Source organism: Phasianus colchicus, chromosome 1, assembly GCF_987193195.1.
Source record: "Phasianus colchicus chromosome 1, bPhaCol1.hap1.1, whole genome shotgun sequence".
Taxonomy (NCBI): domain Eukaryota; kingdom Metazoa; phylum Chordata; class Aves; order Galliformes; family Phasianidae; genus Phasianus; species Phasianus colchicus.
The window spans coordinates 140317056-140330480 of NC_143436.1; the positions used below are offsets into that span (position 1 = coordinate 140317056).

General features: G+C 37.8%; 1 protein-coding gene across 3 annotated transcripts in view; it reads left to right on the forward strand.

Moving 5' to 3' along the window:
* The window catches only part of COL4A2 (collagen type IV alpha 2 chain), a 144698-nt gene that overhangs the window by 85249 nt on the left and 46024 nt on the right, over positions 1–13425 (forward strand). For all 3 annotated transcript variants that reach the window (XM_090128690.1, XM_090128698.1, XM_090128706.1), the window contains exons 5-10: positions 7663–7797; positions 7881–7925; positions 10040–10156; positions 10793–10864; positions 12467–12502; positions 12600–12662. In XM_090128690.1, coding sequence (XP_089984816.1) covers positions 7663–7797; positions 7881–7925; positions 10040–10156; positions 10793–10864; positions 12467–12502; positions 12600–12662 — 468 coding nt within the window. The remainder of the gene's footprint in view (positions 1–7662; positions 7798–7880; positions 7926–10039; positions 10157–10792; positions 10865–12466; positions 12503–12599; positions 12663–13425) is intronic.

Genomic DNA, 13425 nt, shown 5'->3' on the forward strand with positions numbered 1-13425 from the left:
CTCCAGTTCTGCTCACTTTTCTGATTTCTGTGATTTCCTCATGATCCCCATGATACTCCCATACAAAAACTTTAGCAAAGTTGTGGTTAGTGTTAAATGTAGTTAGAAATTTTGTTCTACCTTAAAAAAAAGATGATAGAAACTGAACTGAGAAGCTGTGCAGAGATGGTAATGTTTAAGTAACTTCTACTAGCCTAAAAGAAACGTGTATCTGTGTAACCAGAAAGGAAGCAAGCAAGGTAGAGGCCAGATGATATAACTGGAATAAATTAATATGCTCTTGAGTACATGTCATTATCGTCATCTGATCACTCTTTTACACTGAATCATTTCTAATTTCCAAGAAAATCCCACTAATTTGCATCACTGCCTGCCAAGTTTAGTAAATTTATTGCATTTACATCCAGCTCTTTTTTTCAAGCAGCATGATCGTCATGCTCAAGTTTATTTCCTCATTCTAACTGTCAAATATACGGTTCTGGAGCTTGATCTTTTGGGATGTTGCCTTTTTGCTCAGTTTAGAAAGCAACAATATGGAGGTCAACATTTGTGCTAGGGTCCTAAGTTCTTATAGACAGTTAAGAAAAACTGGTACATAGAATGTGTATTCATCTGACCTAGTTTGAACATCTGCATTAGGCTATATCATGCCAAAAGATGTCACCCTCATCTGAAGGGACATTTGGATGACTACACTGAATGTAGATGGATAAATGTCTACATGTGTTCATTAAATACAATCCTTTTACCAAAAACAAACAAAACAAAATAAAACAAAACATATCCCTTTCAAGGCCTTCCAAATCCTACTACATAATTCATATCACCAGACAGTATATTTGCTAATATATCTCAATTCTGATTCTGTATTACCAAGGCAGTAAATTACCAGGAAATTAGGATGTGAAATTGTAGCTAGCATTGACATACATGCTGACCCTACTACAGCTGACTCCTCAGTGGTGCTATGGTGGTAGGAGACTTCCTACGTACCACACAGTAAGAAGATGAAAGCAGACAGGCTCTCCAGGTATCTGGCACATTGCAGACCTAAACCCAAGATTCCTGCCCACCTCATAGTATTTTTGTGCATCCACACTTCAGCAGGAATGCCACTCTGGACTTCAGAGCTATCCCCTCACTGACTCTACAGACAGAAAAGCCCTTTCCTTCTTGCCTACTCCTTCCTGCTCTTATCTTCTCCTTCTTCCTCTTCTTCTTTCCTCCACACAGTGACCTTTTGAAGACTTGGCATGGAAACCCAAGAGAAGTTTTGTCTAAATTTGCCCTTACTGATGTTTGCATAGCGTGATTCCAGTATCATTCTTTCTGCAGCAGCTCTGCAAAGCACAGAAAACATTTCTGACATGTGCTTGTATGTGTTTTGTGACATGAAGAAACTTCTAACTGGTTCTTTTTGAGTGTTTGACCGACATTCCAATGCATGTTTTCTTTTATGCTTGTTTTATCTTTTTGGGTGACATAGCAACTTTCTGGAAGATCACAAATTCATCAAAGTGTGGGAACAGAAAACAGTACAAAATTATTTCATTTACTGACTATAAAAAAAAAGATTGTGGTTCTGGTAAAGAGAATTCTTTCATAGTTCTTTTTATAAAGAAGACTTAATGTTTATCCCTTACTTAACAAAGAAAAGAAAAAAAAAGCCAAAAAAACAAGAACCTCCTGCAAGCTGAATCACTACTTTGGAATTACATTAATGTCATTCGGTCACTGCTGTCCTGAGAGAAAATGTCACAGGTCCAGACAATGCAGCTGAAAGAACAGCAAATTTTACCATGCCAAACTATCTTCATTTTTTAGTTATTTTTAACTTAAAGTGAACTTTATTATTTTTGTTTACTTTTTGATATAAATAAAATGGCTTTTTAACAAATGAGAAGAAAAGCTTTTTCTGAGAAAATGAGCTGGAATGTGAAACTCAGCAAAATACCCTTCTGTAAAGTAGGAAAAGATAAATTAAAACTAGAAATAACCATTAGCTGTGGCCCTGTTTCCAAAGCCTGCTGACTCTGTCGCTGCTGCTCCATGTTTTATCACTGGAAGCTGTGCAGTCTGAGGCACATGAGAAAGATCTGTCAATACTCAAGCAAGCTTTCTTGTGCCTCCTAGAGGACCGGGCCCTTCTGTTACATGAAATAAAAGGTGAACATAGGCCCTTCAGGAAGCCACGCTGCACTGTCAGGAAACCTGCCTCTTCTGCTGCCTTCTCCCCTACCTGCAGGCCTGGCCTGCTGCCCGCTGCAGGAAAGGGACACTGTGACAGCCTTGAGGAGTTAGAAATCAAATGGTTGCCATAATGTGTGCGCTAACCAACTTACACAGGGAAGCTTTGAAAGAAAAGTGTTCTAAGCTCAGTTTATTCCAGTAATCACTGAAAAATGTGACTAAAAGAAACATTATTTTATTAGAGCAGGATATTCCACGCGGTATCTCTTCCTCTCAGCCTAAAGCTGTGCAGCCCCATAGCTAAAGTATTTCTGGCACAGCACTCTGGTGTGTTCAGTCCAGCAATTCCTGGATTCACACTTGAGGAGAAATACCACATGCTATGCCCATCTCATTCTCTGTACCACAACCAGGTTTATGAGCTTATTCCTTTGAGCTGAGGGGAGCACGAAGGCCATCCATTTTCAGTTAGACTAAAAGATTGCTTTAATGTGCCTACTTCTATGGAAGCTAAGTGAACTGCAAAATCCCTAAATTTGTACCCCATTCTCTTCATTTTGCTAGCAAAAAAAAAAAAAAAAAAAAAAAAAAAAAAAAAAGAGCTTTACTATTTGAATCATACATTTTATTCCCTGGTGAGTTGCTTTCTGTTCTGCTTGTTTCAGTCTCTGGCTAGCAAGGCTGCATCTAGGTTCTTGCTGTCATTTCCTTTACCCATCCATCCTCTATGGTCACTGTGCCAGACTGAGCCCTCTCACGAAAGCCCCGGCTCCCTCTTGTCCATCACAGTCAGATCCCCTTTCCTGCAGGAAGTGAACTTGTCCTTTCACAAATGACCTTTCTAAAATGTCAGCAAATTAACCTCCTTTCTTCTTGTCCACTGTTAAATAAATTATGTCCTTCAAGGGTCATTTTCGTATGGGGAATACTGAATCATCACATTCCATGTACCAGAAGCAGTTACAAAATAAAAGTCCATAATATAGTGATGTGGGTTCAATGATCATGAAGCTCCACAGTAATTCTGTTTTTGTCCATTTCTTCATTACTGCAGATAACTACTTTTCTCCTTTCTTTATATCTAAACACTGGTAAGTGAGTTTCTCAGCAATTCATGATGGTCGAACTTGTGTTTTAAAAACTTTGGAACAGGATCTGTCATTCATTGTGCCTTTATTTCTATAGCACCCCAGAAAATTGATTGCTCTCAAAATTAGCACACTTTCCTTTACGCATGTAAATTTAGCAGTAAATTGGAAGGAAGAAAGTATTGCAACATGACATCTCTTTCATTTGGCTGCTCCTTAAAAGAACTGGAAATTAAAGTTCAAGCTGCAATACATGAACATTCAGTACAGATCTAAAAGTCTGTTCAAGATCTTCTTAAGTCCACTGGGACTGAATTGCAAAATACAGTTATTAAATTCAATGACAACCCTGACAGCATTTTCTTTCATGCACGTCAGTGGACAGGGGACGATGTATATACAACACTGCAAATATTTTCTGGGAAGATTTCCTCCAGGCTTCCTAAATTTCTGACCTTTGCTCCTCCCTGTAAATAGCTTTTGCACATGACTGTGCTGGCCACAGGGATTGTATGAGACCTCTTCCAGTCAGCTGGAGTCTCAGGAGGAGCAAGGCAGGGACTCTGTTTGGAAGTATGTCCTGATACTGACAGCTTTGTAAATTCATCTGAATGTTAGAGGAATGTAAGAGTCTTTGTTGGTCTATAAGGTATTCCATCCATCCACTTTTTCCCTTTCTTTTTGCATGCTCCCTCTGATATTCTTTGCCCCAAAATACCATAAGCCTCACAGCCCTAGCCTGTTAGTCCTGTGGCATTAAGTGGCAATGATGCCATGCTCTGGATAGGGGAAGAGTTCCAGTTCCCTCAGCAACATGCAAAGCCTACTGCTGGAGAGCCATTTGGGCCATATATCTCTGCATTGCTTTATCATGTAAGAAAAGAGAGCACCAGAGGAAGTGCTTTGTGAGTTATTTAAAATATGACAGCCAGGGATATCATGTTCCCCTATGCTTGCCTTTTTCTTTTTTTTTAACCTGGAAATTCCTGGAAATTCCAAACATCATTTAATGGCCTCGGAGAATTTTCTAGGATTTCTGAACTTCCAGGAGCACAACCAGAGCAGTAACATGCATGGCATGTTTCACACAGGGGAATTCCAGACTCTAATAATTGAGTCATGCTTTATTTGACTAAACCTTTCAAATTTATTGTCTTTGCTTAAATCTCCTTAATGACCTTTGTAAAAGAGTGCATGTTCTAAGGTCATTTGCTAATGAAAAAGGGACATACTTGTTCAACAAAAGATTTAACATAAAGAGAGCAGAGGAAAAGCTGACATGTCTGAGTTAGCTAAGGTTAATAAAGCTAATTCAGTTAACAAGCCAGCATGCTAACTGACTGAAGAACTCCACAAACTGTCACGATATTAACTAATTCTTCAGCTCCTACTCTAGCCTCATGATAGTTCCAGAATGATCAATTATCATGTCTTTATTGCAAATAATGTTAAATAACCTGCCTACATCAACCCCAGTTTCTCAACTATAATCAGGGAAGGCATGAGAAAGGGTTGCCCAGTTCTCCTGGTTTCCCATTCCTTGTTTACTTATTTCTTCATACTAGATAGGAAAATGGGGGTGCAAGTTAAAATGATATTTGGCACAGCTCAGAGAGGCAGTTGTTTCCCACATAATGCTACCTTTTCAGCATGCAGAATCCATGATTTCTTTCTTTGTGGAAGGAAATCAAATGTTTATTTTCAGAACTTTTCAAAATTAAGTTGAACTCAGATATCTAATATTGAATTTGAATAATTTTTATCTGTTCTTTCCAAGTATGCAAGATATGTTTTCATCTTTATTAAGTGTTCCTTTCCATATCTGGGTGTAAGGGAAGGACAAATTGTCTTAAGTTATTTAGGCCTTACATTTTTATAGGTATGATGGAATATTTAAACTAGATATTTGCATAAGAATAGATATACTGTACTTAAAAAATCTGCATTTTTAAAAAATGAATTAAATACCTGTTATTCCCCTTAAAAAGGCATTTCCATGGTGTATGCTTATTTGTACTCTCTCAAGCCCGTTATACTTAAAGGTTGATAAGAAAAAGTGGCATCAGAAAAAATTTATTTTTCCTGATCTTGTAGCTTAGAAACATTCCAGTGCTTCTAATCAACAACTTTTTATCTCAGGCAAGTAACTGAGAAAAGTATAGCTGTTCTAGACATGGGTCTGCACCTTCATGGGATAACTTCTAGAGATTAACTTATTTTAAAAGACCAAAAACTGCTAAGGTAGAGAAAGGTGCATCTGCAGTTGCCAGCTGTGACTGGCATAAGGAAATGAGCTGCTGCTTACTCGGATGTGTATGTCTCCTGCCAACAGGATTAGCATATTTTATATGTGTCTTTATTTCTTCTCTATTTATTAAACTGATAAATGGAAAGACATTGGCCCACTAAACATCAGTAATCTCCATGAGCAGGCTTACTTTAGGAGTAGGGAACTTATGTTAAATTGTGCTTTGTTGTAAGCACAGGAGAGATTATCTTTCATGCTGACAGCTCAAATACTTAAATCCCTGTTGTCTTTTGGCAATGCTCCTAAACAATCAGTTCTGTCAAATTAATTGCAACAGTATAGCAAAGGATCCGCACTGCCAGAGATCCATACTGGTGGCTTTTCCTTGAGGAACTACATGTATTTCATTCTTTATACTGGCTCATTCCTAGACTTTTTACAAGAAAAAATAATTCACTGAGTTTTGTACAGAATTTGGTTATCTCATCTCCTTAGGATGGACTTGTTTGATGTAATACAGTGAGTCTTAAAATATAAAAACCTACTCAAACTGTTGTTACGGCATTTTTTCACAAAACAGGTGTGGAAAATAGATTGTTTTTCTGTTTGTTTGTTTGTTTGTTTGTTTGTTTGTTTTAACTAGAAGTACACTATTTTTAAGTCATGGTATTTATTTTGGACTTTCTGATAAGACAACTATAGCATATATAAAACATAGTTATATATACATTGTTGAAAATGAATTGTTTAAATTGTGTCTCAACTGGGGCTATCCCTTATTAGGAGCATAAAGGTTTGCATGAAATCAGAAAACAACGTTCATTGGCTTGACTACTGCTTTCTGAATACAAATAAAATGGATATCTTCAGGTTCATTTCTTTGAGTCTCCACACTGCCCTCTTTTATTCCTCCCATCTCAATTACATTTAATGGAATTGAACATAGAACATTCAAAGTGTCCTTCAGTAGGGACATCTTTTAGCTCTATCTTTCCAGCATAGATGTGAGTGAGAAAAAAAGTAAGTTATTCCAGGAAGGTGGGATAGGATAGATTTTCACTGTTTTTATGCAATTGTGCTATATATTTTATCCCAAAATGTTACTTTTATATCAGTTCATTTGTATAAATATATATCTGCCTGTTCATGTTCTTATGCTTTGTGAGTTACTGGTGCTGTTGCGGAATGGTCTGTGAAAATCTAATTGCATTTTTAAAATACTTTCATTAGAATCTGTTTAATTAGAGTGTTTTGGTAAATGGTGCTTCGTGCTATTTAAGCATCTCTCTTCAGAAAAAAACGTGGCTATTTACTGTTACTGTCATTAGTGCAATGGGTTCCCCAAAGCACAAAAAACATTTGTGCCTTTGGTGATCCTACATTTGGAACAGTTTTCAAATACATTGGTTCACAGATCTCAGCCATACTGTCACAGCCCCAGTACTTAAACTACCATTGTGTCATTTCAAAATGACTTTTTCTCCCTGTGATGAACCTTGTGATGCTGGCAGTCAACAGAGGATCATTTTCAAACAATGTTTGAAGTGGCCTTAACAGTGTCATTAAGGCTGTTCTACCAAACCAATGCTGGAAGGGAGCTTTTAATGATAGGGAGCCCTCAACCTTTGTGGGTGCCCTAATGGCATATATGTCAAATCACTTTCAGGCTCCAGTGTTAAACAGAAGTATTTTCCCAAACAGGCAGAAATTCATGCCGTTAAATATCAGCCTCCATTTGTAAGAAATGTCCCAGTAAACAGATTTCACAGTTAAGCATATTTTAACTGCTTGGAGTGTAACTGATTATGTTGCATATCAGTGAGAATCACTCTTGCGAAGTCATTCTCCTTATTCTAGAAAAAAAACACTTTTAATGTTCAAGTAGCAAATATTGATTTGACAGTTCATTTCCATGTATTGGTTTTGTTACGAACAATGTAGTCACTTTGTTGGAGTTTCTTTGTGTGGTGTCTACCTTCATCAAAGTGTCTGGTCTACTGGAATAAAAAGAGGTTCTGTGTTTCATTTCTTCTGAAGAGGTTGACTCCACTGCTGGAGCAGTGGAAGCTGAGCTGCAACCGAGCTTCATGCATCTCAACTGTTCCTAAATAAATGCTTTTTTATTACTTTTATCAGGGCCAGCCAGGTCACCTTGGATCACAGGGGCTCCCTGGACCACCAGGATTGATGGGGATCCCAGGACTGCAGGGTCCTAAAGGTCACAAGGGTGAAAGAGGACAACCAGGAATAAGTGGACCCAAAGGAGAAATGGTAACTTTTGAATATCAGATGTTTTTTGCTAACGAGCAAAGTACTGGATGGAACATCATTTTAATTGTGCTGTTTCACTCTAGGGGCTAAGAGGAGTCACTGGTTTCCCAGGGGCAGATGGCATTCCTGTAAGTAGCCGGTTACCTCATGTTTAAGAAATCACCAACTGCAAATATGGCAGACTGTGTTAATGCCTTTGTACCTTAATGTGTCTGGCCTGAATTCTGTATCAGTCACATACACAGTGTTAAGCTAAGTGCAATTGCTGAAGTAAGTGGAAATGCAGATGCTCAACAACAGGATGAAATATGTGCTCCTGCTCATTCCCTCTGATAATCAAGGTCCGTTTGCTTTGTCTTATGGAGAAATCCCCTTGTAAAAAAAAAATGACAAAAAAGGAAGGAAATTCCCTGTGTCCCTAGAGATTACCCAGAAAAGTATGTTCTTTTATGGGAATAACGCGTGAGATAAGTACTTCATATCTCTTAGGCTTGTGAGCAAAGGACACCCCTGGGTCATGCCTTAATTATCTCAAAGCTGTGAAGCATGTAGAAATACCAATAATTGTAACCATTGTTATGTGGTTTGTATCTCATACAGCGTGCATGAGATGATCTTAAAAAAACTGTTTAGTATCTAACTTTGAACGAATTGTCCAGGTCCATGAATCTGAAGCATTCAAAGAGGAAAACTGGGTAAAGTTCCCAGCACAGTATTTTCCCAGCTTACACTTCTTTGCATCTTGTGTCATAAAATAACAAAGAAATCTGAGTCATTGGAATCCCTGGACAGAGTTCCCAGGCTTGGGTTTCCTTTGTAGTGCTCCCTGACACCAGGGCCTTGCTCTGCAACCCACACATCCACATCCACTCAGCTTTCACCCTTTTTTGTTTTCTGAAAAACTCTGTATTGAATTTCAGGGCTTTCTCCTCTCTCCTCTCTCTCCTTATCACTCTTAGAAGAAAATCAGAAGACCTTCTTTCCCATTCCTGTGCAAAATTCTGTAGCCTATATTTTCAATTACCTCATCACATCATACTGAGTTGTTTTTCAGTGCTCTGTCTTCCTGCAAATATATCATTCTCCTGCAAAGCTCTGTGTTACTATGTCTGGACAAATTCTGCTACCTGAGAAAGTTTTCTTTCCTAGCCCTGCTTTCACAACCTCTGCAATTGCATTGTCAAGAATAAATACCTTCAGATATTATTTGAATCTGCATGCTTATTGTGTGCTGCCCTCAAGCCCCTTGCCCTTCCCATTTGATTATGTTCACCAACCAGCTTTCCTAGGCCAAGACATAACACTGACCATCAGAAGGCAGATAGGCACATATATGAACTGTAACAGCAGAGTACTAGGATGAGGCTAGAGACCAAGGGAGGATGCTGAAAAGCCTGACTCTGTTCTCTCTGTTCTGTAGTGAGGAATGCAGGTACTTGATGGAGCTATGAAAGGGCATGAACAGATTTCTTTTTCTTCTAAGCAAGTGAGCAGAAGCAAAGATAAAACCTGCTCTAGGTAGCAAAGAAGAAATAAATGTATTCTGTTTATGTTAGTTTCTGTTTTTCCTGACTGAGCCCCCTGGAAGGAAGATGGTCAAGGGCAGAATTTCTTCCCATCAATCCCAATGCAAACCAGTAGCAATTGCAATTAAGGTGAACATCGATAGTGCAGTGGAAACCCATTGTAAGGCAGGAGTAACTTTTCCCTGCTTTCCTGTATCTCAGAGGTTCAGTGTGGAGCTTCTACATTGCCCTCAGCACCCTTGGTTTGAGTGTCTGGTTTCTTCCCATCTGTATTTACAGCTTCGTCGTGGCACTCAACCAAGCTCTAAAGGCATCACTGATTTTTTCCTAGCTTGGAAGCTATTCAAAGGCAGTAATGAACCTTTCTTCCCACTCCTCCAGTGTGAAGCACTGAAATTCTGAACAAACCCATTTCTTGGTGACTCCCTGCACAGAAGTTTCATCTGGCTTAATTCTCTGCTTAACAGAGACTGTATTGAACATAGCTTTCTTACCCTTTCTGAAAGGTCCTTCACTACTCATGCTGTCTGGGGCATATGGTTCAAGCTGCAGCTATATTAAAAAAAGGCACTGTCTGTTTCTTTCTTTGAAAATCATAGTTTCCCATGGATCCAAGCCTTGGGCTTAATGTGAGAATGTCTAAATACTGTGTGACTACAGGAAAAGGAAAACTAGAAACAGATGGATAGATAAACACTTTTTTTTTTCCTCAACAGGGTCATCCAGGGCAGCCAGGATCAAGGGGGAAGCCAGGTCATGATGGCTGTAATGGGACAATAGGTGACCCAGGTGACCCAGGAACACCAGGACACTCTGGTTTCCCTGGTACCATTGTAAGTAGCTGATAGTAAATAAATACCTGAAGCAAAGATCATTACTGAAATGAATTTCACACACGTGTGTGTTGGAAACAGATGGAACAGGAGATCCCTTTTGGCCCAGCAGAGCATCGAGCATCCTTGTAGACCTACCACAGACATGCCCTATAATGCTTAGGGCTGACAGGTCTGCTCAGAGCTATACCTGTCATGCAGGCCCTGCAGGGAGATTACTTCAGGAAAACCTGTAGTTTCTGATGAAAGTAACTTTTTTCTTCCCTATCTCATACCTAACGTACTGGCTTTCCATGGAGCAGTAGGTAGGATCATGCTGAGGAGAGCACTGGAGCTCCTGGATTTACTAGCCCATATGTCAGCCCTGATGAGCTGCTGCTCTTGATGTGATGTGCTCCTGTAATATCACAGTAACAGGGAGATCTTCTCCCTGTATCTTAAATCTATTTTCTTACATACCACGAGGGTTTGTACTTGTTTATAAATCAGAGATTTCCAGAGTTAAACATAGTCTCTACCTTTAAACAGTAATGCGTACATACTCATGAAAAGCCTTACAAATATTTTTTATTACTCTTAACTGATGATGTGTTCGCAGACAATATGAGATTTTACTCCTTTTTCGCTCACAACCAGGGAGTTCAAGGACCAAAGGGCCAGAAGGGGGAGCCCTATGTGCTACCGCCGGACATCGCCAGCCGACATCGGGTATGTGTGCAGCCCCTGTGAACTGATGAATTAACAACCCATGCTCAGCAAGGTGTTACAAACGGGTGGAGAGTGAGTTTTTCTCACATTCTGGATGAAATGTTCCCAGAGACTAGCTTAGATTCTGTATAGGTTTTTCCAGGCAGCTTCTGCTCTCTGATTACAGCAAAGCCTATCTGATATTCATGGAAGTAATGTCCACTCCTTGCAAGGACTTCTAGTCCTTCTGGGTGGACTGCAAATACAGTTGAACAAATACATTAACCTGTCAATTAAACATTTTTTGTAAGATTGTGCTTTTAAATACGAGTTCAAGTATTGTGGTTCAAGAATTATCTTCTTTGTTCAATGGCTACCTTTATATCATTTGTGGCAGAGTCATTCCTGTGTTCAAGTTTTGTCCACTAAATGATTCTATTTGATGTTATCACCCTTTCTTTATAACTTCCATGAAGGAGTTTGGTTGACCTGTGGTAAAATATGTTTCCACATGTTATTTAGTTATGTGGGAAACTCCAAGTATTTTTATGGATGCTTTCACATTCCCTAATCCATAAAACTTGTTTTTAAATTATTTGTATCTTTTTCTCATATGTATAGTTTTATATAATTTGAAAATATCTGATAAGAATAAGTTCTTACATTAACTGTTAGAGTATAAATTGTGACAAATTTAGATACAAAGCATATACCTGATCTGTTCTGAGCACTTAATGGATCTGCTGAATTCATTTGTATATATTTTGTGCCAGTGATGAGTGCCAAAATATATCTTTCTGTTGACACACTTGTAGCAGCCTATGTTTTTTTTAAAGAAATCTTCTCCTTTCAGAAACCTCTTAAGTTCCGATCACTTGTTAGCACTTAGTAATGATTACAGAACTGCTCAAGTATTTTGCAGTCAAAGATAGATTCTTGCACCTGTACCATTTCAGAAAGGAAATGGTTCTACAAATTATTCCGTGAACTAAATTCAAGTAAACTGGATTTTAAAAAAGTTAAGATGCTATTCAAAATGATTGAAAGTGTCTGGACTGAAGACCACATTATTTATGGATGTTGGAAAGTCTTTGCAGTAGAACATTTTTGGATCCAATTTCTAAAAACATTTCAACATGTACTGCAGTTAAAATATGTGGTCACTGAAAACAGTATGTTCCAATTGCTTTTCAGTGACTCAGAAGAGAATCAAAATGATTTGGTAATTCCCATGCAACTCATGAAAAATGATCTTGTACATTTCATCTAAGGTTGTATCTCTGATTATGCTACTGGTTAGGTCTTTCAAAATGAACTGAACATGGTCCATTGTCTGTCCTAGCCTTGCAGTTTGGTGCCCTAACTTCCCTAGTCAATTTGGTACTTTCCAAATATATTGTATGCAACTATACTGTATGTAGAAAGTATAAAATCAATCTATGATAAAACACATTAGATTGTGTCAAAATGTTCATTGAATGTGGCTGTATGTAAGGATTTGTAAAGACTATATGTTATGATTATTTAAAATATCTTTTGTAATAAGAAAATTTAATGAGAAAACATTTTATTTCATTTTGTATATCTTGTTTAATGCATTTTTTACTTCTTTGTTTCCTTTAGGGGGAGCCTGGAGATCCAGGATTCATTGGTTTTCCAGTAAGTAGCATTGTAGCAAATTATAATAAATTGTCAGTAGAAACTGTCATCAGAACAATATTAATTGATGTTTGTGTGTTTGTTTTTCCATTTAAAGGGACCTCCAGGTACACTGGGTATTCAAGGACCTATTGGTCCAAGAGGAACACCAGGAAGACCTGTAAGTATGTTTAAAATACTTTCTGTAGGAAATTATCCTAATGGAAGAATCATGTCAGCAAGATCCATTATATTAGTTTGTAAAGTAGCAAATGAAGTGAAAAAAGAGGTTTAAAAATAATGAGTGTCTGTAGTTGGATACAAAACCTTGGAAAAAGCACTAAGACACTGATTCTACACAGATGAGTATTGCACAAAGAATTGCAGTACTTTCTTTCACCTTGTGTTGCCCAAGGCTCTTGATTTATATTGCATTTTTTTTTACTTCCTTGAGTGTCTTGTTTGAAAAGATTATTGATTTTAGCCCGTTTAGGTATCTGTGACCCTCCACAGTGAGTTATCAAAGATATCAGAATTTAAATATATCACCTTTCTGCTTGTAAATGGTATTTTATTAGCATAAGATAACTTTTTTCATTAGTTTTTAGAAAACAATTTTGTTTTTAAACTTTTTTTTTTTTCAGTCACCTTTGTCAAAAGTCAATACTTACAGCATTCGAGTTGACAACTGCTGCTGAATATTTCTCTGAGGAGATTGTGTTCTCTCCATATATCATTTTCTACATTTCTCATTTGCCATGGTTAATGATTTTATGGGTGAAAGCAGATGTTCAAATTCAGTATACTTCAATTTTTTTAGGCTTGCTTTATTTTCCTGTAAGAAATCTCATAGTATCTGTTTGGGTTTTTTTTTCTGCTTGCTTTTCAACATTTTATTTTAAATCTGCTCTGTATCACTGATTAGGGAAAAAAAAAATCAGAAA